General features: G+C 49.1%; 1 protein-coding gene across 2 annotated transcripts in view; it reads right to left on the bottom strand.

Annotated features, from left to right (window-relative positions):
- The window catches only part of SLC26A11 (solute carrier family 26 member 11), a 257,186-nt gene that overhangs the window by 52,520 nt on the left and 179,459 nt on the right, over nucleotides 1-25,207 (bottom strand). Inside the window, exons 11-14 of one of the 2 annotated variants that reach the window (XM_069655195.1) lie at nucleotides 24,519-24,574; nucleotides 23,586-23,726; nucleotides 9,996-10,123; nucleotides 1,137-1,236 (exon numbers count right to left, since the gene is read on the bottom strand). In XM_069655195.1, coding sequence (XP_069511296.1) covers nucleotides 1,137-1,236; nucleotides 9,996-10,123; nucleotides 23,586-23,726; nucleotides 24,519-24,574 — 425 coding nt within the window. The remainder of the gene's footprint in view (nucleotides 1-1,136; nucleotides 1,237-9,995; nucleotides 10,124-23,585; nucleotides 23,727-24,518; nucleotides 24,575-25,207) is intronic. The other variant, XR_011305180.1, reaches the window with a different exon arrangement.

Consider the following 25,207-nt stretch of genomic DNA (forward strand, 5'->3'; position numbering starts at 1 on the left):
ATTCTACCATAAACAGTTCCTTAGCAATTAAATACTGTAAAAGTGTCACAGAAAACTATTAACAAGCAAGATATTTGAAAAACTTGTAACGGCTTTAATTAACTGCTGCAGTGACAGCTGGACTTCTGGCCTTTACTGGCTCAAGCAGCGGGCATTGTGACATCTCAACTGAAGCGTAATGGCGGATTATGCAGCAGTTGTGATGTCATTTTCTTATTACAGGTCAGATGTGATGTCACAACTAGCCCATAATTCCAGACGCTTATACAAATTATGCAGGCTGCCATGTTTATAGGTATATTTTGTCTGCCCTTTAAAGGGTCTAGGTCCTATATCTATATGGGGAGGTCTGGGCCACCAGGACCTGTATTCCCCTTAGGGCGGTCCCTAAAGGGGTCGACTTTTGTAAAGGAGCCTGGCCTGCGAGTGTAGGGATTGCGTTTGCTGCCTTAATGCCAGGAGGATTATGGGAGTTGCAGTTCCCAGGCGACTGGCCCCTGCTATGCCGCAAGCCCACAGCACGGTGATCCCGGAAATTTACGAACGCTTCCTCTAGGATCCTCATCCTTAAGTGAATGTGGTTACCCTATCCATTGGCATTGTAATAATGACTCAGTCCTTTTATTTCTTCATAAGTGTCCTATAGCCAATGCATTTCGGATGCTAACCCGTCTTCGCTATTCCAGGATACAAAACAAAAATATATGTGCACACAGGTCCTTCACTAACATTTACGGCACCTTAATGTAATTTGTAAATATTTAAAAACATCTATTGTCCTCTCCTTTGAGTCACGTATAAAACCTCAGAAATTACGCAGCTACATGAATTTAGTTCTGAAATACTGAAGATTTGGGAATTTGAAAGCACATTTGTCCAACATATGGATTAAACCGTAGTTAAACATGTCGGTAAACTGGACGTAGAACATTTGCAATCATGATGTATATAATGGAAGCTTCATAACCTTCAAAGGGATGGATGAGGAGAGATGGACGGGTGGGGTGAATGTGTGAGTCAGAGCAGTAGGAGACCACGGTACCCACAGAAATGAGACGCCTCCAATGCTACTTTTCTTTGTCCCTTTGTGGTGTTCTCCACACTATGAATTCAAGTTAAAGCAGAGCCACCATTACCTGCCAGGGCTCCCTGATGGATGGTTTCTCGGATATGTTCAATTGCCAGGAAGCTCAGTCCACTCTGGGGCTGCACTACAAGGCACTCCCGGTAGGTGGTCTGTGGAGGAAGCAAATGGGCAGCCCTTGAGAGAAAAGCGAAACATCCACATTTATAACAAACGGCACATATATTCAACAAGAGCAGTGGGGTGGCCCACGTGGGGCACTGTGGTGCCTGGCATGTTTGTGTGCCGGGTGAATTCTTTCCTTGCTGCCCGTGTGGGTCAGCTATCTTGGGAAGGCCAGAGGGAATGCAGAATGACGAGTGCAGGGAATGCTGGAGATGACCGTTGGTGTGGTAGAAGGATGCCTAACCCCATCTCACCCGCACCCTTCTACCTGAGACCCAAGCAATTAAGTACATTTCCTATTTGTACTCATCCCACTCAGTGTTATCCCTGCATGCTGCCTGGCAGGCTATCCAGACCTTCCCAGATGCTTCATGCGCTGACCCAAGTATGAGCATACACCCCCATAATGATCATAGTTTAGGATAATGGGGTGGCATCTGGGGTGGCCAATCAGATTCCAGGTGTAGCACGTGCCACACCAGGCCACTCCCCGGACACAGCCCTGAACGAGAGCCCTTCCTAATGTTGAGATCATCATCGCCCAGAAAGGCAGGCACAGCCGCTCTACTTCACCTTGTTCTCCCTGCCTCTCCTTCAACATGTTACCTGGGCAAATCTCCTATCCCTCAAATGCTCCCCCTTTACTGAGTGCTGAGGTGAGGTGAGCGGCCTTTGGTGAAATAGCAGTGGTACGGGGATAGCGAAAGCTGGGATGTGTGTGCGCCGAGGATCATGTGGTAAATCTCACTTTCCAATTGGATGATGCGATACAGCAGGCCTCGTCTCCAGCTCCCTCTAACCACTTCAGGGCTCTGCCCAACATTGCACAGCACCCTGCAGATGTTTAATGCTCACTTTTAAACTTCCTTTGCACATACGCTTTTTCTTTATGCGTTTAGTGCAACGGTCTAAATACACTTCGCGTATGCTGGATGGAAAAATGAGGCAAACATGGTGATGTCTGGCATTCAACAATGCGTTTTGGGTCATTTTGGTACTGTACTGTGGATGTTTCGGACTAGCAATAATGTCGGCAAGATTTCGAAGTTGCCACTTTTTGGCAGTCTTTGGCTAGAGCAGGGGTACACAACTGATTTTGCCAGAGGTCCGAATGCACCTTACATGCTGCCTATAGTGGGCCAGCAAGTACATTTGGGAGGGGCGGTGGGCTCCTGCGTGGCAGGAGATTTTTTTCAACGCCCAATTATTATTAAACACATGGAAAAAGATAACCTTTTTGAGGTGTACCAGTCTTTAGTTGTATTTCAAACTTAAATATTGTACTACACATATTGGCAATAGTAGACAAAGTAGTCAAATCATTTAGGAGGAAGACGGTGCGCTTAAATATTTCGCAAATTCAGTGAGAAACATTTCAGCGTTTCTCAGATGTCATTTTCTGGATATCAGGCTCCAGTGCAGTGACGCTGTGCCTACTCTTAGAATAGCATGGAGAGGGTGGTCAGTGAGTCTTGTCCTTAGACTGGATTTACGCAATTTCAACGGAGGGAAAACTTTCTCGCAAACATAAGTACAGCCAAACATGGGTCTCTTTTTTGCAACTCAGAAACATATCCTTTTTGAACAATGCATTTTCTCTCCCGGTCTCATCACCCAGAGTGCTGCATTTAGCTATCCTGCATATTATGTGGCCTTTCTACAGGGGTGGTTTTTCGCAGTTTTGTCTATTTAGTTATTGCATAAGGTCTTTAAAGTACATATATTTTTATTAACCCTTGAATGGACTTTGCGTTATTTTAAGCTGCTATGCCATGCCTTGCGGTTTGCGTTGGCCATCCTCTTGGGAGTATAGTTAGATTCTAGAGTGATTTTTTTCTTTGGATATTGAGATGCCATAACCTGTTCTCAATTTATTTCTACTTTTTCGACATCACACAGGTAAACATTCAGTTATTACAAACTAAAAGAAAAGAAAGAAACTAAAAGAAAATTCGGGGCGCTGTTGTGCGCCTAACAAGATGGCCGCCTGAAACGTGAGCTCCGTGGCAGGCAGATCGCTCTATCCTGATCTTGGGCATTTACGATCTACAACTTGTACCAGACTGCTACGATTCGCGAGCTGCTGGACCAGGGACCAACGGGTCCAAATCCCGAAGAAAATCGGCGCTGGTAACCCTGTAATCGGGAACTGCCGTGACCATCCCCCACGAATCTGCGTGCCAAAATCCGGCACTCGGGGAGAGTCAGACGGTCCAGGCCCTCGGTACCGTAGCACCCCACCACCCCCGTGGAGGCCCGTGTGGCGGTGGAACACCTCTGAGTAGATGACCGGGAGCGAACCACGCGATTGCTTGGGCCGTACGGCGCCGGCGCGGTGCACCGCAGATACTAGAACTGTAACCAAGCTGGGCGGCTTCTACTCAGGCCCTCATCGACTCTTATATCGGCCTTCACCCTGCTGTCTCCATCGCTGGGCCCCCCCCTTTTTCAACAAGATTCCAGCGCTCGGGGTAGAGCTGCGGCACACCAACGGACGCCAGGTGCTGTGCTCCCCCACTGTCGTGGGCTGGGTTTCCGGACCCTTGGCGCCCATAAGGTACATGGGGGTTGGGGATGCTGCTAACCCCTGGCCTCCCTGAAGCGGAGAGGGGGACAAATTGATGCGTGGTTACGCGGGGGTCACCAACCATCTGCACTCGATAGAGGACGACCTGCTCCCGCCAAGCGAGGTGCTGTGAACCTCTCGCGGACTGCACTAGACTCTTGTCTGCGCTTGGAGGGGCCTGGACCCCTGGTGGCTTGGCCGCGGCCTGTTGGGATCCCCTGTGGCCCACGTTATCCGGCCCCGCCGCCCGGCGCCAGACACCTTGCGACACCCAAAGATTTGCCTTGCCCCCGCCTCTCCTCCTTCCAGGGCGCCGGACTTCGGGCTCCCCGGAGCTGCTTGGGTTGTACCCTGCCAGCCACTGCCGTCGAGGCCTTGATCCCCTGGGGGCTGCACTTCGTTGACCCTGTCCGCGGAGGCGAGGGACACCACCGGCTCCCCCTCTTTTCTCCTGAGTCACATCACCGCCACAATGACTAAAGGGACGGGGAAAAAACAGAGCTCCATAAACACGTTTACGAAGACTCCTGTCAGCCCTGCTGAGGAGGTCTCCGAGCAGGCCCCTGCCACTACCTCAACCGTTGCTGCCTCGGAATCTCAGAACATGATGGACTTTATCCGTGAGGGTTTTACCACGCTCCACTCGAAGTTAGATGACATGAATGGCACCATCTCCTCTATCAAGGCCCACATTGAGAGGACTGACAGTCGAGTGTTGGAGGTCGAAACCAGGGTGAGCTCCGCCGAGGACGGTCTGGGGGCGCTGCGTTCGGAGGTCACGGCTCTATCCAACCGCGTCCTCGAGGTGGAGAAGAAAAATGAGGACTTGGAATCTTGCTCGAGGCGTAACAACCTCTGTATCATTGGGGTCCCTGAGAGTGGCATCGGAGAGCCAATGGAAGACTTTGTGGAACGCACATTACTGTTGCTTCTGGATTCACCTAAGCTCTCTCCTCAGTTTGCTATAGGGCGGGCACACCGGGCCCTGATGCCTAAACCCAAGCCGGGTGCACCTCCGCGACCCATTATAGCTCGTGTCCTTAACTTCCGGGACCGCGATGCCCTCCTCAGAGCCGCAAGACTCAAAGGTGAACTTCTACTGGATGGAGCAAGGATACACCTATACCCTGACTTCTCGGTGGCTGTCCAGCGGGAGCGTAAGACTTTCTTGGCTGTGAAAAGGCGGCTTAGGGATCAGAGAGTCAAGTACTCCATGTTATACCCCGCTAAGCTGCGAGTGGAGCACAACAATCAGGTATCATTCTTCACGATTCCGGAGGAGGCCTCCAGGTTTATCGACGATCATTTCCCAGGCTGACTTTCCTCCCCAGCCATTCCACTATAACTACTCGGCGTGCCCGTTGGGGAGGCGCCGCCACCGGCACCCCCCCCCCCCCGACGCAAAGAATATACCACACTTGTACCTCTCAACAATTGTCAGTAGGATTACTCTGCATGACTGTGCCAAGGTAAATCATGCCAATTATAGTTGTCAAGTTACGTCCGAAGCATCATTGTAGGCACCATGTTCTCACTGGATCTGCCACAGGCCCGGAGCGGCGTCATCAGTCTGGCCCACAGGCCCCCAGGCGTCGATGCCACTAGTTTGGATTTGGTTAAGGGGTGTTGGGGTTGTCATTCCTCTTGTTGGGGGAGGGATGTGGGTGAGGGTGGGTTGGGATGGGGGTTTTGTTATGAAAAAGTTTGGCATTGGCAGCGAGGTCGGACCACAGGGTAATGCAGTGTTAATGAGGCTACAGGGCCGCTACATCGGCCCACTGGCCATCATTATCCCGGCGATATGAGCGTCACCGCTCCTCTGACGGAGAACAATCTAACCTTCATGAGCTGGAATGTGAGGGGTCTGGGCAATTTTAAAAAAATGAGACAGATACAGCTGCAAGCGGAGCGGCATGGATCCAAGATCCTTTTCTTACAAGAGACACATGCGCGTTCTGAACATTGTTTGAGATTTGCCAGAAACTGGGGCCCCCAGAGATACTTCACCAACTTTTCTACTCAAAGCCGTGGGGTTATGACTATTAGTCATAAGAGCCTTAAATTTACACTCACAAATAGACCCTCAGGGTAGATATGTACTACATGCTACACTCCAGAATAGGGAGGTGATCTTGCTGAACATCTATGGCCCCAACATTGACGACCCGGAGTTCTTCACACACATCACATCCCTCCTAGATGGTTTCCCTTTGGTTCCTATCCTCTGTGGTGGTGACTTCAACACCATTTTTGATACAGACCTTCACAGATCTGGGTCCAGGCCCCGTCAACTTACCAGGGCAGCCTATGCTACACTGTCGTCCCTCCCCCACCTTGCGGTTGTAGACGCATGGAGACTGCTCTACCCCGATTCCCGTGTCTATTCCTTTTACTCTTCAGTTCATGATTCCTATTCCCGGATCGATAGGTGTGTAATCTCTGATGTATTGATCAAAAATGTGGTACAATTAACGATCCTCCCTAGGACCGTATCTGACCCCTCCCCGGTGACCATCACCATGGGTTGGGGACTGGACGGTGATCGTACCAGACGCTGGAGGATGAAACCCCATTCTCTCCTCGACCCTCTGTTCAGATCGGAGCTCGAGGTAGCCATTGAGGACTATTTCGAAATAAACAAGGACTCTGTGTCCTCCCAGGCCACCCTATGGGAGGCCTTTAAGGCATATATTAGGGGCATAGCACTGTCCAAAGAGAGTGGCATACTCAGAACAATTGGAAGGGATATCGCCGTCAGCGAAACCAAACTGTCGACCCTGGAGGCCCAGTGCTCGCGGTCCTCAACCCCTGCGTCCATTGCAGCTATAGGAGTGGAGCTGGATGTGTTTTGCTCCCTGGCGGAACGGGAACAAAAATTTCGGGATAGCCCCGGCCTGGAGAGGAGATACGGAGAGGGCGAGCGCCCTGGCCGTTTCCTTGCTAGACTCGTCCGGCACGAGCTGGGTGCTCCACATATACCTGGGATTGTTCGTTCGGATGGCTCCTTAGCCACCACGTCACAGGCCATCAACTCGGAGTTCTTCGCCTTTTACGAAGCCCTGTACTCCAATTCGGACGAGGCCACGGAGGTGGACTCCTATCTTACGGCTCTCCCCCTAACGGTCCTCTCTCCCGAGACCGCTGGTTCCCTTGACTCTCCACTCACCCCGGAAGAGTTTACGGAGGCCATAGACTCTCTCTCCTCGGGGAAGGCCTCCTCTGATGGCATCCCGGTTGAATTCTATAAATGTTATAAGACTCTCTTACTCCCTCACCTAATAACTCTCTGGGAGGAATCGGTAGAGGCAGGCACACTCCCCTCATCACTCCGCGAAGCCACAATTACGGTACTGCTTAAACCTGGTAAACCTGCCACCCAGTGCAGCTCATATCGCCCACTTTCCCTCAAACTGTGACACAAAAATGTTTGCCAAAATGCTAGCGACCAGGCTTGCCCCCTGTATGCCATCCATCACACACGCAGATCAGGCGGGGTTCATTCCAGGCCGCTCCACCGCTCTGAACATTAGACGGCTCTTCAACATAATCAGCAGGATCAGCCCCAATGTGCAGGCGGTCGCCGCAACCCTCGACATGCAGAAGGCGTTCGACTCAGTTTCTTGGAGATACCTCTGGCGGGTGCTCGAACAATGCAAATTCGGGCCGGCTTTTCGCTCCTGGGTTAAGGTACTTTACTCAGGGCCTGTGGCCTGTGTCCGCACGGAGGACAGATGCTCCCCATTCTTTAATATTGCCAGGGGAACGAGACAGAGCTGTCCGTTCTCTCCTCTGATCTTCGCTTTAGCGATAGAACCTTTTGCCGACATGCTTCAACAACTTCACTCACACAGAGGGCTTCGCTCGGCGGGTCAAGCCGATATTGTATCCCTCTACGCCGATGATGCACTCCTTCTTGTGCGGTCCCCCTCCACTAATTTACCTCCAATAATGAAAGATGTTATCCACTTCGGGTACATCTCAGGCCTCAAGGTGAACTGCACAAAATCTACGCTCTTTCCGCTCACGGAATGCACCCTACCCCCTCCTGACACCATGGGGTTCTCGTGGGCGCAGTCGAAGTTCACATATTTGGGGATTGAAATAACACATCAGTTTGAGATGACCCTCGAGGATAACTACCATAACTACCTTGCGCATCTGGCGACTAAGACTTTGGCATGGAGCAAATTGCCGATCTCCCTGGCAGGTAGAATAGGGTTGTTAAAAATGATAGTATTACCCCAACTACTATACAGGTTCACCAATGTTCCCCTATGGCCGGGCGAGGGTTTCTTCCAAGCATTGACACGCAGCATCAACTCTTTTCTGTGGCACTCGGGCGCGGTCAGGCTCAAGCTCGGGACCTTGTCCACCCGGATGGCTGACGGCGGCTTTGGGGCCCCCGATTTTCTTAAATACTGGTTGGTCTCGCAAATCCAATACACGTCCTACTGGTTTAACACAGCAGACCCTCCCCCACATGTTAGACTTGAAAGGGTGGCGGTCAGCGACCGAGACATCCGCTCCCTGGTGATACAGCCCATTCCTCTTGTACGGGATACACCGAATCCGGTGGCTTGCACCTTCCTGGCGCTAACAAAAACGTGGAAATTGTATCATCTAGCAATCTCCCACTGTGGAACTTTCTCCCCGGGATCCAACGATTACCGCCGTCGACTGCACGCAGATGGGCTGAGGCGGGATACGAGTTGCTCCGTGACGTATTCGAGCAGGGCAGCTTTGTTGAGTGGCCTGACCTGCCGCTGCCCTTGAGGGGTGGTCCGAGTGCTTGGCTTCAGTATTCAGCTCTACGTAAAACCCTTAAAAGACACTACCCCATGTTTCCAGCAATGCCACCGGATGATCCCGCTATCGAGGAACTGACTTCCCCCCACACCTACCAGAGGGAAAATATCTAGGCTATACACAATGATGCAATCCAGAACCACTCCGAAATTCACTGGGCTGAGGCGGGCGTGGGAGGGGAACCTCAGGGTGGAGGTGACGGACGAGTGCTGGACTCACATGTGTGCCCGTAAACACCAGGTATCTTTCAATTCCCGTTTTAAATTGATTCAACTAAAGGTGTTGCATAGGTTTCATTATACCCCGAGCAGGTTACATCGCATGCTTGGGGATCACTCCCCAAGATGCCCCAGGTGTGGGCAGGATGGCGCCGACTATATGCACATGATCTGGGACTGCCCCCGCCTCTCCCAATTTTGGGAGACGGTGTTCACAACCGTATCTGCTATACTTTATCAACCTATCGATCCCTCCCCAATGAAGGGCCTATTCCATGACTTGCCAGAGCTACCCCGAAATTCCAGGAAACTGGCCGGCCTTTGCATGCTCCTTGCGGTACGAGCTATTCTGCTTTGCTGGCTTCGCCCCGCATCCCCCACGCATGCGCAATGGCTCAGGGCTCTTACATGGGCCTCAGACACTGAGGAGGCGTGGACCTGTCTACAACCAGCCCACTCGAGGCATAGGGATGTCTGGATCCAGTTTCGCTCCTATATGTCAGATTTAAGTGCGACACCTGATACAACTTACCCAACTACTACACCCACCCATGCGGGTGATCTATCCTGAGCCAAGGGCTCTCTTATACTGCGTTTACACTGTATGCATCCTTGATGGAAAATGTTAATGCTAGATGCACTGTCTCTATGCCTGTATTGGTTTAACTGTTACTACCTTGTGCATTGTTCGCCTGTGTTCTGCTGCCAAGCTGTTTAATAAAAAAGGTTTTTTAAAAAAAAAAACTAAAAGAAAATTCTAAACATAATTTTACCTAAATTGCAGCAAAAGAGCAAGAATATCACGGCTGAGACCAACTCAGGAAGGATGATCCAGATTTTGGTTTCTTACAGTGTGTCCCTTCAACAAGATCAGAAGTTCTTATCTTCCATTTCATTTCTTTGTTCAGGATAAAGATTTATATATTGACAACTATATACAACAGCACACCTTTTTGTATTAAAATATGTCTTTTTGCTTGATGTAAAGAACATACATATTTCGTGACAGGCAAGAGATCTTTGGGGAAGGAACACAGCCTGTGTTTTAGGAGCAGCACCCAGGATCACATGGTGAGGCCCATCCCTTTCACCTCCATTTACATAATAATGCACACAAGCAGTATATGGGAATACCAAAGAAATGCCTGATGCCCACCTTGATCTGGGGTCTGGCGACGGGGTACAGGACGAGGATGCCCGAGACGATCACCCCGGCTATGATGCCGTACTGCACCTCCCAGAAACAGAGGAGGAACGTGAAGCAAAGCGGAACCAGGTCCATTTCTTGGAGTGGAAGGAAAACAAGAAAATAAATATATCAGTACCCCCATAGAGTTTCAAGTGATCCCCCTTTGGGTAGCCTGTGTCCCCCCCACCACCCCTAGAGCACACAAAAGAACAACATAAATGCAGGATACAAATAAACAACCACAAATCTAGTTGACAATTGGCAATTCAAACTCAGTGTTTAGCAAACTTCTCACAGTATATGTAGCTCTTTTAGTACCAGGTGTGCTAGAGCTTTAGTGTAACCATATTTTACCAGACAGATTCAATTCAGTGTTGTATAATCAACTTGCAGCTTGAACCCTGTCTGGGCCGGCTCTGTCTTTCCCAATTCCAAGGTCATACATTGAGATGAAATAAACTGGTTAATAGTAATATGCATTAATTACAGAAAAATGATACGAAATACTGCAGTAGCAAACATTATATAAAGAAAGGAGTTTCCACAATTTTTGCTAGTTTGCTATTCTGAAAATGATAAATCACTCCCTTTTCCAACGTCGTCTTCTATTCTTTACACCTATTTATGGGCTAGCCCTCCCAGATTAGACTCATCACATCTCCAGCTATGCCCACTTCCACTCACTGCAATCCCAAGCCCTCCTCAACTTCATCTCCAACCACTGTGGCTCCCCCACAACTGGGGCCCCTAAACCTGCCTAACCTTAAGTGCTTTCCAACAGTGATGTGGTTAAGTGATGTGGTTAAGACCGCTCTAAAACTGCAGCACTTATCCATCAAGGGAGGCCCTGGGACATGCATGTGCATCTCTGCTCATCCTTCATGCATATCTCAATCATCAATAGAAGGTTCTGTGTACATACAGTACATTGTATAACTATCCAGTGCATTTATGTACCCTATGTCTGTACCAGCCCTATTCAATGTTTCCATCAACATCCCTCACCCCCCCTCCACCACCTGCTTCATCCATTAATTAATTGTTCCGCTAATTTACAGCACCCACCACAGAAATGTTCCAACCACTGTAAGACACTATGGGCCTCATCATGGCTTTGGCGGTATCCCAGCGGTAAATGCACCAGGATACCACCAACTCAAATAGCGTTACCACAACTGGGTTCCGCGATATTAGCCCTTGATCCAGAGTTGTGGTAAGGCCGTTACTCCCCATTTTTTGTAGAGTCCATAGGACTCTATGGGGCAGTAACAGCACTATTACCGCCGGCGGTATTAGCCCTGCAGTAATAGCACTGCAAATGAGCAGATAGTGGAGATTTTTTACCTCCAGCAAAACGCTGGAGGTAAACCTCCCACTTTCCTACCAAACTGGGGATTGGGCAGAGCGGTAATGTGGCGGTAATAGCGTTATTGCTGCATTTCTGCCACTCCGCCCCACCCCTGATGAGGCTCTATGTTCCTTTTCAAATAATGAAATAAATGCAAGGCAGTTTTGGTGATCAGCGCTTTTTCATTCTCTTAAAAGTCCATGGTTCCTGTAGGATTGCTTCTATGCTAATAATACAAACGTAAGTGCATCATCAAAGGCTTTTAAAATAAATTAAATTTAAAAAAATGGAGGAGTTACTTTCCCTTTCTCCCGTTTCAAATCTTTTCATTAGACTGACTCGCAATTAGAAGCCATTAACAAGAAAAGTCGGGTCCATAATGAAAACCTGCACTGATTAACCATAAGCTTTCATAGAATATTGGGGAACATGGAAATGCGGGTTGGAGAACTCAGGAAAAGTGCTGAAAAATGTACATCTCCAATAAAACAACATTTGAATGTGTTAAACGCAAATCGCGAACCCCACACATTTTCAGAAACGGGTAACAGCTATTCTAAAAGAACAAGTTACTTTCTTACCTGGTAACTTTCTTTCGATGGGATGGTCCGACGACGTATTCCATATCTATGACAGGTAATCACCACAGCTTTGTTGCTTGGGAAAATTTTCGGCGTCTGCGTCCTGCGTCGATGAGGTCGATACGCTGTCCTCGAGGGCCTCCGATGAGCCGACGTCACTGGATGTTCTAAGTAGGACGCAGGACGCCCGTAGCCTCAGTTGTAGTTTTTCCCCAGAAAGTGTGGCACTAATCTTCTGCCAGTATGACCACAGAAAGCCTTGCGGAAACCTAAGCTGCAATCGCATAAGAAATTCTGTAGGAGGGCAGGCTGGGAGGGTACGATATGGAAACATCCCATCGATAGAACGTTACCAGGTAAGAAAGTAACTTGTTCTTCGAGGGGATTGGTTCCTCCGACATATTCTATGACAGACTCCCAAAGCAGTATCAATGTATGGAGGAGGGAAAAGAATTTAGAATTTAGAAATTTAGAATGCCCAATTAAATTGCAGAATAGAGGACCGCCTTGCCAAAGGCCAGATCCTGCCCATGGATGGAATCTAGGGAGTAGTGTCTTACAAAAGTATGGACCGAAGCCCATGTGGCTGCTTCACAAATGTTACGAATGGGAACACCCCTCTGCAGAGCAGTAGAGGCAGCCACGCTCCTAGTAGAATAGGCCCGTAAACCTACCGGAGGGTCCTTACCCGCCAAGTGGTAACATTCAGAAATTGCCAAGATAATCCATCTAGACAAAGTCTGCTTAGTAACAGCTTGTCCCAAACGCCTTCCAGCATATCCAATAAAGAGCTGATCATCCATTCTGACCCGGGACAGGCGTGAGATGTAGAAACGTATAGCTCTCCTAGGATCCAATCTATGGAGCCTCTCCTCTTCCTTACCAGGATGTGGAGGAGGCTAGAACACCGGAAGAATGACCTTCTGGCTTAAATGAAATTCCTGCACAACTTTCGGGAGAAAAGAAGGATGAACCCTAAGGACAACCCTGTCCTTATGAAACACTGAAGGGTGGCTTAACAGAAAGTGCCTGCAATTCACTCACTCTGCGAGCGGAAGTAACCGCAACTAAAAATACAGTTTTAAGGGTTAACAGTCTCAAAGGACAAGAATGTAAAGGCTCAAATGGAGCACCCATTAGGAATTTTAGAACCAGGTTCAAATCCTAACCGGGCACCTGGAAAGGTGACGGTGGAAACATATTAATGAGCCCTTTCAGAAACTTAGAAATTAAAAGGAATTTTAAAATAAGAACACTCCTCAGACGAGCGCTTAAATATAGATAACGCCGCCAGGTAACCTTTAATGGTACCCACTTGCAGGCCCTTGTGGGCTAACGAAAGCAAAAAAGACAGAACCACAGGAATGTCACATGAAAAAGGATCCACATTCTTAACCCTGCACCAGTCGCAGAACTTCCTCCAACGGCAACGGTACAGGGACTTTGTTGCAGGCCGCCTGGCCGAAAGCAACACCTCCATCCCGTCTTCAGGGAGGTCCCAATCCTTATACCTTAACCTTTCAGAAGCCAAGCGTGAAGGTTGAGAGAATTGACCTCTGGATGGAGAACCTGACCCCCCCCCCTCCCGTGAAAGCAGATCATCTCAGTAGGGAAGACGGCGTGGAGGGCAGATGGACAAGTCGAGAAGGTCCGGATACCACGTTCTCCGGGCCCATGCCGGAGCAATGAGGATCATTCGGGAACCGAACCTCCGTAACCTCTGCAGCACTTGCGGAATGACGGTGACTGGAGGAAGCGCGTACAGCAGAGGGAAGGACCACTCCACCACGAACGCGTGCCCTAAGGCTCCTCTTGGTGGAAATTCCCACGAGCAGAACCTTTCGCACTTCCGGTTGACACTGGTGGCGAAGAGATCCACTTGTGGGGTCCCCCAAAGGGTGAAGATCTCCAGGAGAATCTCCTGAGCCAGCTCCCACTCGTGAGAGATCGTGCTCTGCCTGCTCAGAGCGTCCACCGTCTCGTTTACGTCTCCGGCCAGATGAACTGCCGAGATCTAAATTTCCTGCTGGATGGCCCAGAACCAGAGCTGCATCGCTTCTCTGCACAGAGGAAGTGACCCTGCCCCCCTTTTTGTTGAGGTAGTGCATGGCCACTGTGTTTTCTGTCAGAATCAGGGCATTCTTCCCTCGCACAGTCGGCAGAAAAGCCTTCAGGGCAAGCCTGACGGCTCTCAGCTCCAACAGATTGATATGGAGTCTGGACTCCGACAGAGACCAACGACCGCTGACTGTCAACTCGTTGGCATGAGCTCCCCATCCCGTGAGGGATGCATCCGTCATGATCATCTCCTCCGGGCAGGGTAGCCAAAACGGAACCCCCTTCATCAGATTGCCTTCGACGTCCCACCACAGAAGGTCCAGTGCGACCGAGGGCTGCACCTGAACGGGATCCGACATCCTGCCGGAGGACTGTGACCACTGCCTCTTGAGAGCCCACTGCAGAGATCTCATCCGCAGCCTTGCCTCTGGCACCAGAAGAATGCAGGATGCCATGAGGCCGAGCAACCTCAAGAACTCGAACGCCGGGAGACTCTGGGCAAGTTGAAACTTGTGCACCATCTGCAGAATGTGATGAGCTCTCACCTGGGGAGGGAAACACTGCCCCAGGGATGTGTCGAGCACTGCGCCGATGTACTGGAGCCGCTGTGTTGGCTTCAAGTGGGACTTCTTTAAATTGAGGGAGAAGCCCAGCCTGCGAAGGGAGTGGCAGGTGACTGACAGATGATCCAGGACTTGCTCGGGAGAGCGCGCCCTGATCAACCAATTGTCCAGGTAGGGGTAGACGTGAATCCCCCCTTTCCTGACATACGCTGCCACCAGCACCATGAGCTTGTTGAAAACCCTCGGGGCGTAGGTCAATCCGAACGGCAGGACCCGAAACTGAAAGCACGAGTCGCCAACCGCGAATCTCAGGTACTTCTTGTGCTTGGGATGGATCGGCACATGAAAATAAGCATCCTTCAGGTTGAGAGACACCAACCAGTCCTGAAGTTGAAGGGCATGGAGGAGATGAGAAAGAGTCACCATCTTGAACTTTTCCTTCCTGAGGAGCTTGTTCAAACCACGCAAGTCCATGATGGGTCTCAATCCCCCGTCTTTCTTCGCAATCAAAAAACATGGGGAATACCATCCCTTGTTCCTCTCCTGTACAGGCACAAGTTCTATGGCGCCTTTCTCCAGCAGGGATTCGATTTCCTGCGCACAGAGCGGATCCGGACTCTTCAAAGAGAGATTCCCTGGTGGATTGTCGTGAGGCCTCTGACGAAAAGGAAGACAGAGGCCGTGGGTTATGATCTCCAGAACCCACTTATCTGAAGTAATGGCATGCCATACTACAGGATGCTGCGCCAGCCTTCCCCCCCCAACCAGCGAAATAATGGGACATGGCCTCATGACTGAGCTGAAGCGGCTGCGTCAGTGCCTGAGGGCAAAGAGGCAACTGATCGAGTGGCCTTGGCACCTCGAGTACCCCGTTTCCCACCTCTGGTACTCCTACGTTGGCCTCTATGACTTGCAACTCCCCTCGATTTACCAAAGGTCGAGTAATATAGAAAGGAATCTCTCCTCCATTGCTGTCCCCTAGGACGAAAAGGCAGAGGTTGGCGATCTGCAGCACTCAATGACTTTGCTGCAGCCTTCGAGGTCTGCAACCTCTCAAGACTCTCGTCAGCCTTGCTGCCAAAAAAATGGTCACCATCAAAGGGCATGTTGAGAAGTCGGGCTTGTACATCCGGAGCAAACCCAGACTTCTGCAACCACGCAAATCTGTGCATCACGGTGCTCACCGCCATGGACCGGCTGACAGTCTGCCACGTCCAGACCCGACTGAACAGATTCACACATGGCATCCTTGCCATCCTGTACAAGAGCAAGAAAGCCATCCAGTTCCTCCCCTTCGGGAATATGTTCAGCCGCCAATGAAACAATTCCACAGAGTGTGAGTGAAACGTGCTAAGGCACATACGGAGTTGACTGCTTTCAAAGCCATACCCCCTGAAGAAAACAATTTCTTCGCCCAACCGTCAAAACGCTTGTCGTCCCTATCAGGAGGGATAGTAGGGTACGGCGCCTGTTTAGCCGGGGCCGCAGCCGCCTGCACCACCAAACTCTCCGGAGTAGGGTGCACGAACAAGTAGCCGGGGTCGCCACTGGCTGGGCGGTATTTATTCGGCAACGACTTACCCACTGCCGGGAGACTCTCCGGAGCAGTCCAAGCAGCCGCCACCCTTCTTTGCAAGGCCATATTGAATGGCAGTACCGGGTCAGTTGGTGGACCTTGGTCCAGGATATCTGTCAGGTCATCCTGCAGAAAATCCACTGGTGGCGCAGACCACCCCAAGTACTCCGACACCCTTGACATGAGCCGCCGGTATGAAGACTCGGTGTGCGTGCCAGGCTCAGTCCTACCAAACTCCACCTCCGGAGAGGTGTCCAGACCACTGGCATCGTGCAACGACTGACGCAGGTCATCCAACTGGCTATGACCAGACAATAGTTCGTCTGGAACCTCATCAGGAACCAAACCTTCATCAGACCCCTCCTCCACCTCAGAAATATAATCCAGAGGCTGGTATGGGGGCACATAAAAAAAGGGACAAACACATTTCTGGACTTGGCCAAGGCCTTCTTCGGGGTTCCCACCGGTATCCGGGGTACCTCCGACAAAGCATCCTTGAAAGGCATCGACAGAATTAGCGTCGATGTTGAGTGTGGCGCTGATGGCTCTGACACAGGCCTCGAGGGCGGAGCCCCGAGCGTGTCTTTCGATGACCTCGGCGCCAATGGCGTCGATGGCTTCCTCGGAGGCGGAACCTCGAGGGAACCCTTCGACGGACATGGCTCCGACGGTCTCGAGGGTGTCGAGGACCTGGAGCGGGCATGGCTAGAGCGATCCACTTTGTCCGATCGGGACCTCGAAGGCTCCCGATGATTGTGCCGACCACCCAAGCCTGAAGGCATGCGAACGGTGGCCCTAGCACAGTCTCGGCCCGCTTCTTTTGAAGGCGCGGACGGACCGGAGCCCGGCGATTCAAAAATCGCCATCATTTCCTTACGAAATGCATCCCATTCTGCAGGAGAAGAATGCTTGTTGGGACAAGCAACCCGCCGACGGGCAGAGTCCTCGGATGAGAAAGGCGACCGGTGACGGCGCTTCCGCGAGTGCCTTGAGGAGGCAGAGGAATGGCGGGAACCACTCCAGGACCGAGACCCCCTGGACCTACGCCGACAATGCAGAGAGTCGCCTCTCGAATTGTCGGTCGAAAGCCCAGCGGATTTCGACTTTCTGGGCTTTTTGGAAACCCTACAGACAGAAAGCTTCTTCTTCCGCTCCCAGAAGACCTTCGACGTGAGCGACTGGCATTCGTCACAGTCATCCGTAGCGTGGTCCTCACCGAGGCAGGCGTTAAGCGGGTCCGTAAGCGACATCTTGGAACCGCAGTCCCGACACTTCTTGAAACCCCGACTGCGGGGTGGAAGAAGACGAAGACATGATAATAACTTCACAAAACCAAGTTCGAAGAGCCGATAGAAACTCGGAAGAACCGCGACGCGCCACGATCTCCGAATCGAACACGTTCACGGAAAAAATGGAACTGAGACTACGGGCGTCGTGCGTCCTACTTATAACATCCGGTGACATCGGCTCAACGGAGGCCCTCGAGGACAGCATATCAATGTCATTGACGCAGGAGCCGAAAATGTTCCGAAGCAGCACAGCTGTGGTGATTACCTGTCATAGATATGGAATACGTAGGAGGAACCAATCCCCTCGAAGAACAGATACAGCCGTTAGCAGCGAATTTCAGAAAGTACATGAAGGTCTTTCAGCTGCCATCACCCCAACTCTTTCCGCACCCTGTACAGGAACACCTCACCAGACTCAAACGTTGTAAATATCCTTCTCCTCTTTTGAAACACCACTTACAATTTGGCTGGATACCATTGAGAAGTGGGAACCAAAACGGCAGCTAAGGTTTTCTGGACCAGCACCAGTTAATGTCTCCTGGACATCGTGTTCACACTTACTTCTGAGAAGATACACATTCTGCTCTCCTCTAACTCCAAGGGCTTTGCACTTGCAACTCTGCTGCTGCCTATATCGTTAAGCAGCAAAATCACTGCCTCCTAATTCAGGGCTCTCTCACAATAAGATACTCGTGTCAGAAGTGTTGAGGCTTGTTTGTGGAATGGTGTTTCATCAATGCTAGCCTCCAAGGTTTTAGACATCAGGATTTGAAGGTCCATATTGAGGGCAGTCCCTAGAACTCCCAAAACCTTAACATTTGCTGAGCCTTGTCTTTCTTCAGAAGAGTCCAACCTGGACTGAAAGAGACAGAGTGTGCAATAAATTCTTTGATCTTCTCTGTGGCTTTCAGGATAACCTCAACCCAAATCATATTGCCCCCTAAAGCTGTAAATCGGGTATCAAGTTGGTGACCGGCACACCTCTGTGGCCCACTGTCTCACTTCCTTGCAATCTAAACAAGCCTCAATTGAAGCAAGGGACCTCTCCACTGCATCCACCTTCCATTAGCACCCAGGGTGGGGGAGCCAGCCATTCAGGAGGCACGGAATGACACTTCTTGCGTTAGCCCGTATTCCAAGCCGCCTGATGGCTCATTACCCGCCCGCTTTCTTCCCTCCACCAACCCTGCTTTTATTTGTTCTCCCTCCCCCAATCCCACTTAACCGATTGCTGCAGCAGCGGGACCCGCCACCGCAGCTCCTGCAGCTCCTGTCCCCGCTCTGTTTGGCCACCATTGCAAAACGGAAGAGCGGCTCCATGCAGAGGCATCCATCACGGAGAGAAAATACTTTCCCTTTTTAAAAAAAAAAAAAAAAAGTAGTATCCGTGTAGCAAACTACATGAGTGCTAGGTGACTTTTTTCAGCCCTGCACAAACTTCAATTGAGTGCCGAGGGTGACGGGGAGACCTAAGCATGCGAGGATATTACAAAGAGCTTTCACAATTTTTTGGCAAGCCCTTAGGGCTGCATTGAGGTGATATGCCCCTCAGTGGCAGGCCAACCCTGTAGGTAATGACCCGACCCGCAACCCTTGTTAACTTGGAACCCGGCCCATTACCTACAGGGTCGGCCGGCCTGTCTGTGCAGGGCTGAACAAAGTCACTGCTTTTATCATCTTGTGTTTCTATGCCACCACCCCTACTAGGCCACATAAAGGTACATCACCAGCAAGAAAAGATAATAAACCCCAGCTGTGCCTCCAGCCCTCCAGCTTCCAGGGGATATCACCAACTACTGATCCAAAATCTATCCAGCTGGATAATACAACTCCTCACACCCTCGACCACATGTAACCCGCCTCGTGATCACTCCACCCCCCGATCTGCGCCTGAGGAACAGAGCAATCTATAACTGCAGCCATATTTGGAGCCACCAACAACGACGGCTCCACTTTGTATCTTATTTTGTTGAAACTTGTAGAGTTAAATACATTGTTTTGCACATGTTGTATATGGCTTTATGCTTTTTGTTTCATTATATTTGCTTTTAAGAATTGCCATTATTTTGAATTGGAGATATGGAAGGCAGATCTAGTGTCTTTGAAGTATGCAGAAGATGGCGGGCGCAGCAAGGACACAGGGAATGCCGGATGCATCTTCCAGCAGGGTGGTAAGGTAATGCTTGGGAGAATGCTCAGAAATGTGCTAATTCCCTCCACCTTAGAGAGCCCCAGCAACTTTGCTGGATTTTCAGGACTTGATTTTTTTGAACATGGAGAGAGTGAGACCCTTTTTCCCCACTCCCTCATGTATTTTGAACTCTGTTTTTCTGCCAGCAGTATTAAATGTTGATCCTGCATGTTGCTTCTTATCTAATGTACATATGCCTTGTAGGTGAACATTGCTGTCCGTAGATCATGACTTGCCAAAAGCTGCATCACTCAAACTGTACAAAGCCTTGTGTCTCCATCAGGCACCGATGAAGGAGCCCACATCATTGGAAACACCTTGGAATGAAAAGCATAGGCAAGGAAGCAGGGAGAAGCCTCTGAATTGCAGAGATGCACATTTTACCCAGGTCTATTGCTGCATTGCAAAGCAGCACCAGTACTGCTCCACTAGCCTATCCAGCTGTGGATGAAAAGTAGGAGACTTACAGGCCCGCACTGCTACTCTAGTCAACGAATTCCAAATGTTGGAAATTAATTAGGGATCTCAGTCAGATACAATGATTGACAGCAAGCTGTGCAACCATACAACTTCTCTCAGGAACTGTTCTGCCAATTCTGGTGCCTTTGGCAGACACTAACAGAACAAAGTAGGCCATTTTAGACCAGTAGTTTGCAACCACCCAGATTATGGTCATGCCATTATGTGGAGGCAAATCTGCAATAAAGTCCATGAAGAGGTTACACTATGGTGCCACTGGTGAAGCAGAGGTTTAGGACGCAAAGGTTGCCACCATCTTCCTCCACCTGGGCCACTAAAACAGACGTACCAGCTCTGCAGTATTTCTGATGTGGAATCATGGCACCATCTCAGGACCATCTTTTATAGTGATATACTAGTGATAAAGATCCTTCTGTCTTGATATAAGAAGCTATTCAATATCGAGTGACTCAGGCTCCATGTTATCCATACCCCTGAATCCATGGACTTCTGTGCCTGTAGTATTGCTATCACAGAGTCCCCTTGTCCCTATCGTCCGGATGGAACTGTCGGTTCCACCCTTATTGACAGATCTTGGAGATCCTCCGAAGGTCTGAAGAGGGTCTCCACCTTCCCATGACGATAACCCAGAGGAAACTGGAACCAGGGGTAAAAAAAAACCATGCCTCTTGCCAAGCAATGATTGGCACACTTCATAGTGCTGGGAAACCAATCTCTTGTGATCGGTTGGTTCATGCTCTCACTACATGCCATGCTCCCGTCTGGTAATGACCCCATTGAATAAAGGCTTCCTGGATAACCAACCACTCCCTTTAATAGATGCTATTATTGTGTTCCGCCTTAGACACAGAGATTGGCAGGAATGTGACGGGAAGGAGGCACCCAGTCTCTGCATCCTTGTGTAACAGGATGGGTCCAACAGCTAGCCCTGATGCATCAGTTTCCACAATAATAGGCAGAGACTCATTTGGGTTTTGTAATACGGGATTGGAGGTAAAACATTGTTTCAGTATCTGGAACGGATATTTCTGTTATGGAGACAAAACGAAAGGGACATTGTTGTTGGTCAAGTACACCAAATGTGTAGTGAGGTTTGCAACATCTTTGATAAGGCATCTATAAAAATGAGCAAAGACGGGACATTTAGCACAGCCTTCACAGACTACGTTATCTTTCATTGTAGGACTGCCTCGATCATTGAAGGGTCAATTCAAACCCCCTGAGCAGAGAGTGTAAACCCAAGGAAGGAGAAAGGTCTGTTCAAAGCACATTTTTCAGGTTTTGCATACAATCATTGTGTGATTAGCCTTTCCAACACCTGACGTACTTGCAGCATATGTTCTTGAGGATTGGCTGAAAATCCTAAAATGTTATCCAGGTAAACCACAATAAAAGGATTCCAACAAATCTCTAAAGACATGGTTAATCAGGTGTTGAAATGATGCTGGGGCATTGAAGAGACCCAATGGCATGACCTGATATTCTAAGTGGCCATAACATATGTTATATGCCGTCTTCCACTTGGTTCCTTGCCAAATCCGGACGAGATTTGTGGGCATGCCACGGGTCGATTTTCCTAAAGAAATGAGCCTGGCGAATCTGGTCAATGAGAACCGATATTAACGTGAACGAGTACCTATTTTGAATAGTGATATTGTTCAATATGTGGTAGTTGTGTAAAATCTTAACAACCCATGGATCCTGGGTAGCAAAAAAAAAATACGTGCCTAAACAGGCTAGGTGTGGTGTCTAATAAAACCCTTCATAATGTTTTTCTGAAGTTAGCTTCTTAGCTCGGTATAAATGCGGCCATGAGGAATATGTTAATTAGTAATCAAATCAGTGGCACAACCGTATGGTTGATGCATAGGCAATGCCTCAATTGTCTTTTCACAAAACACATCTTCATATAGCAAATGCAGAACGCAGAATGGTAACTCTTGTTTTGGCGCTCATCAAATTCTTCCCGATTGTAGAAACTAGACTGCCGACTCAACATGCAATATTGAGCACAGATTTCGGAGGAGAAGATAAGAAATTCCTTTTTTCCAATCATTGCATGGATTGTACTTACAAAGCCAGTGTGTTCCCAGAACAATAGGAATGTTGGGGGAATTGAGTTTTTATTGGATCTTTTCAAATTGCCCTACTGTGCAAATCTTGGGAAGTTCTACTGTCTGCATAATGATATACCCAGATATAAGCGCACTACCATCTACGTTGCTAATGGTTTCCGCCATTGATTTGGCTACCTGCTGGATTTCATACGTTCTCGCTAACTGGGTATCCATAAACATTACGGAACCTCCCTAGTCCAGCAATGCTAGTGGGGGAAATCTTTTGGTGTACTTGCAAGAAGGTTACTTCTAAAAGGAAGTGGGAATGATGGTCGATGGACAACATATCACTGTGTCTCGACCTACACGCTGGGCTCTCTGATGAAATGTATCCCTGCAATTGCGGGCAGTTTTGAACATCATGTTGTGCCATCAGGCAATACATGCACAGTTTTCCCTCCTCGTCTGTCGCTCTGAAGGCGTGAATGGATCATGAAGTGCCCCCATCTGCCGAGCTTCTTCAGAAGTTGTAAGGAGAGTGGGCATTTGGTGGGATGGGCGGTTCCCGCAAGGTCATCTTTTCCACTCTCCCTATTTGTCTCCAAGATGTTGCTCAATCTGTAATACAGCTTCAATTAAAATTACCTGGTATGACAGAGAGGGGAACCATAAGGGGCGTTACATCTTTAATGTCAGCACAAACACCTTTATAAAATATAGCTGCTATGGTTTCATCTGCCCAATTAACATCCAATGCCAACTGCTGAAAAAGTGCAATATAGCGGATCAGTTCCCCGAGTACTTTGCGTGAATTCCATTCTGCTTGAGCCGATTGTTCAATTTATCTTCTTTCAAAAATCTATTTAAACAGCGCTAAAAAAGGTGTCATAATCCCGTAATTACCAGAACAGGTAATGCCCTGTGGCTTGCCTAGGGCCTTAACGTAAACCCTGAGCATTACCAGGCCCAGAAATGCCTCCACCCAGAGCAGTGTATTGCTATTAGCATCCCGGCATGTTCGGGATGCTAATAGTATATTTGAGTTGAGAGACAGGATTTCTCTGCAATGTTCTAAATGAGATGGTTTCCATTCTGCGGAAAGTTCTACATCCCTTGCCCAATTTGGGTGGTGCCTGCTATGAAGATTTAAGTTTTGGAGAGAAGGAAACTAGGCTCTTAGCTTTGTGTGAGATATAAATCTGACACATCCCATACCAACTGTAAATTAAGGGCACTTTGAGACTCGAGGCCAGACAGTGTAAAATTAGAGAGAAGGTAGGACATTAAATTGCTTCAAAGGGTAGACAAGTTGACAGTGTAGATGAGGCAAGCAGTTTGTTTGCAGTCATGCTCTATATGTCCCCCACCCCCTGCCTTGTGACAAACACACCAATGCATTTTCCCATATACCTACTCTTGACCCTCCAGAGAGTCCTGAATATGGTGATGTCAAACATGGGAGCCACCGCACAGATAATGACTGCGGCAAGTGCGGTTTTTGGAATGTAGTAAAAGAGCGGAGTCAGGTACGCCAGCGAGAGAAGGACAAGGGCACCTGGAGAAGGGAAAAGACAACATCATGGGTCATGGCACATGAACAGGCATTCGTGGCTAATGCAAACAAGGCGGAGCAACATTTGAACAGAACAAGTCTAAAATACTGTGTAGATTCTGCAGTGCAAAACAGTTTACACCAAGTCTATTTCATAAGCAGATCCATTGAGGGGGAGCTTATGGCCTTTTCCCAGTGGAATCAAACCACATACCGCTTCAATTTGCTCAGATCTCGCCGCCTGCAGAAAGACTAGGTTGAAGACGGAGAAAATAGTCATAAACAGATATGTGGGCATAGAGAGAGGGGAGAGCGCGCACAAGACTTTGCAGACATCTCAAGAAAGACAGTCCCTGAAAGGGAGCCAACCAAAGCATATGCCGGACATTTACATTTCACATGTCCAGGGCTTTCTGTATAGATGCCAAAATGTGCAAGCCACTGGGACAGAAGGCCATGAACCCAGTGAGCTGTGTGCACACTGCAACAAAACATGTAACACAGTAAACAGGGTGTTAGTCATTTAATTACCTGTTGTAAGCAAACTTCTTTGTGATTAATACAACATAATGACATGGAGTTACAATAGTGGACAGGAAGACGGGAACAGTCCAGCAGGAATCTGGGAAATGCAACACTGGGGAATACAACCTAAAAGCACACCAAGAGTTGTGTGCTGTTTTTAGATTGACATTTCTGGCTAGTGGATGGTCTTCAGCAAGGCTACTCCCTACTTGCACTCGAGCTGCCCAATCTGACAACATTTGTAATAGCAGTTGGACAGGGCTTTTTTACCTGTGATCAGTCCCCCGGCCGTTGTGCGCACCCCTGTCTGAGAGTTCACAGCAGTCCTAAAAAAAAAGAATATCAACATTAACTCACTTATGGCGAGGAGAACTATTCCTTTTAAGAATTGTAATGTTCGCACTCCATTTTTCAGTCAGATCCAGTTCAAATACCTTGTAGAACTTTGGAGTTTGGATCTTCGTTGTCTGATATTATACGCATGCATCATGAACGCCACAGTCGAGTACGTGCCTGTAGCCCTATCCTAAAGTGTCTGAAACAGTACATGTACAGAGATCTGGTACAGTCCCTGGGCCATGGGGATCTATTCCTATTTGGATGAGAAGAGGCCCTTCTATCCGGCGGTTTCTAAGTGCACGACCCAACACACTATTCAGAAAAAGGGAATAAGAAAGGAGTACGGAACAGATACAAAATAAGTAGGTTTTCAGCTTTTCACAGATAGCTGGCTTTTCAACCAATATCTGGCACTCCTTGCCCACCGCATCGCCGCTCTCTGCCCCCACTTCCAGTGCTATGCGGACGATACCCAGCTCATTTTCAGGCTACCCTCGGCCTCCTCCTCTCCTTCCCTCATCTCCGACTGTCTGTCTGCTATCCAGGAATGGTGTGCCGCCAATGACCTCTGCCTTAACGTCAGTAAGACTGAGATTCTACTCATCGGCACACCCACTCCC

Source organism: Ambystoma mexicanum, chromosome 3q (genome assembly GCF_040938575.1).
Source record: "Ambystoma mexicanum isolate Mex_15411 chromosome 3q, UKY_AmexF1_1, whole genome shotgun sequence".
Lineage (NCBI taxonomy): Eukaryota > Metazoa > Chordata > Amphibia > Caudata > Ambystomatidae > Ambystoma > Ambystoma mexicanum.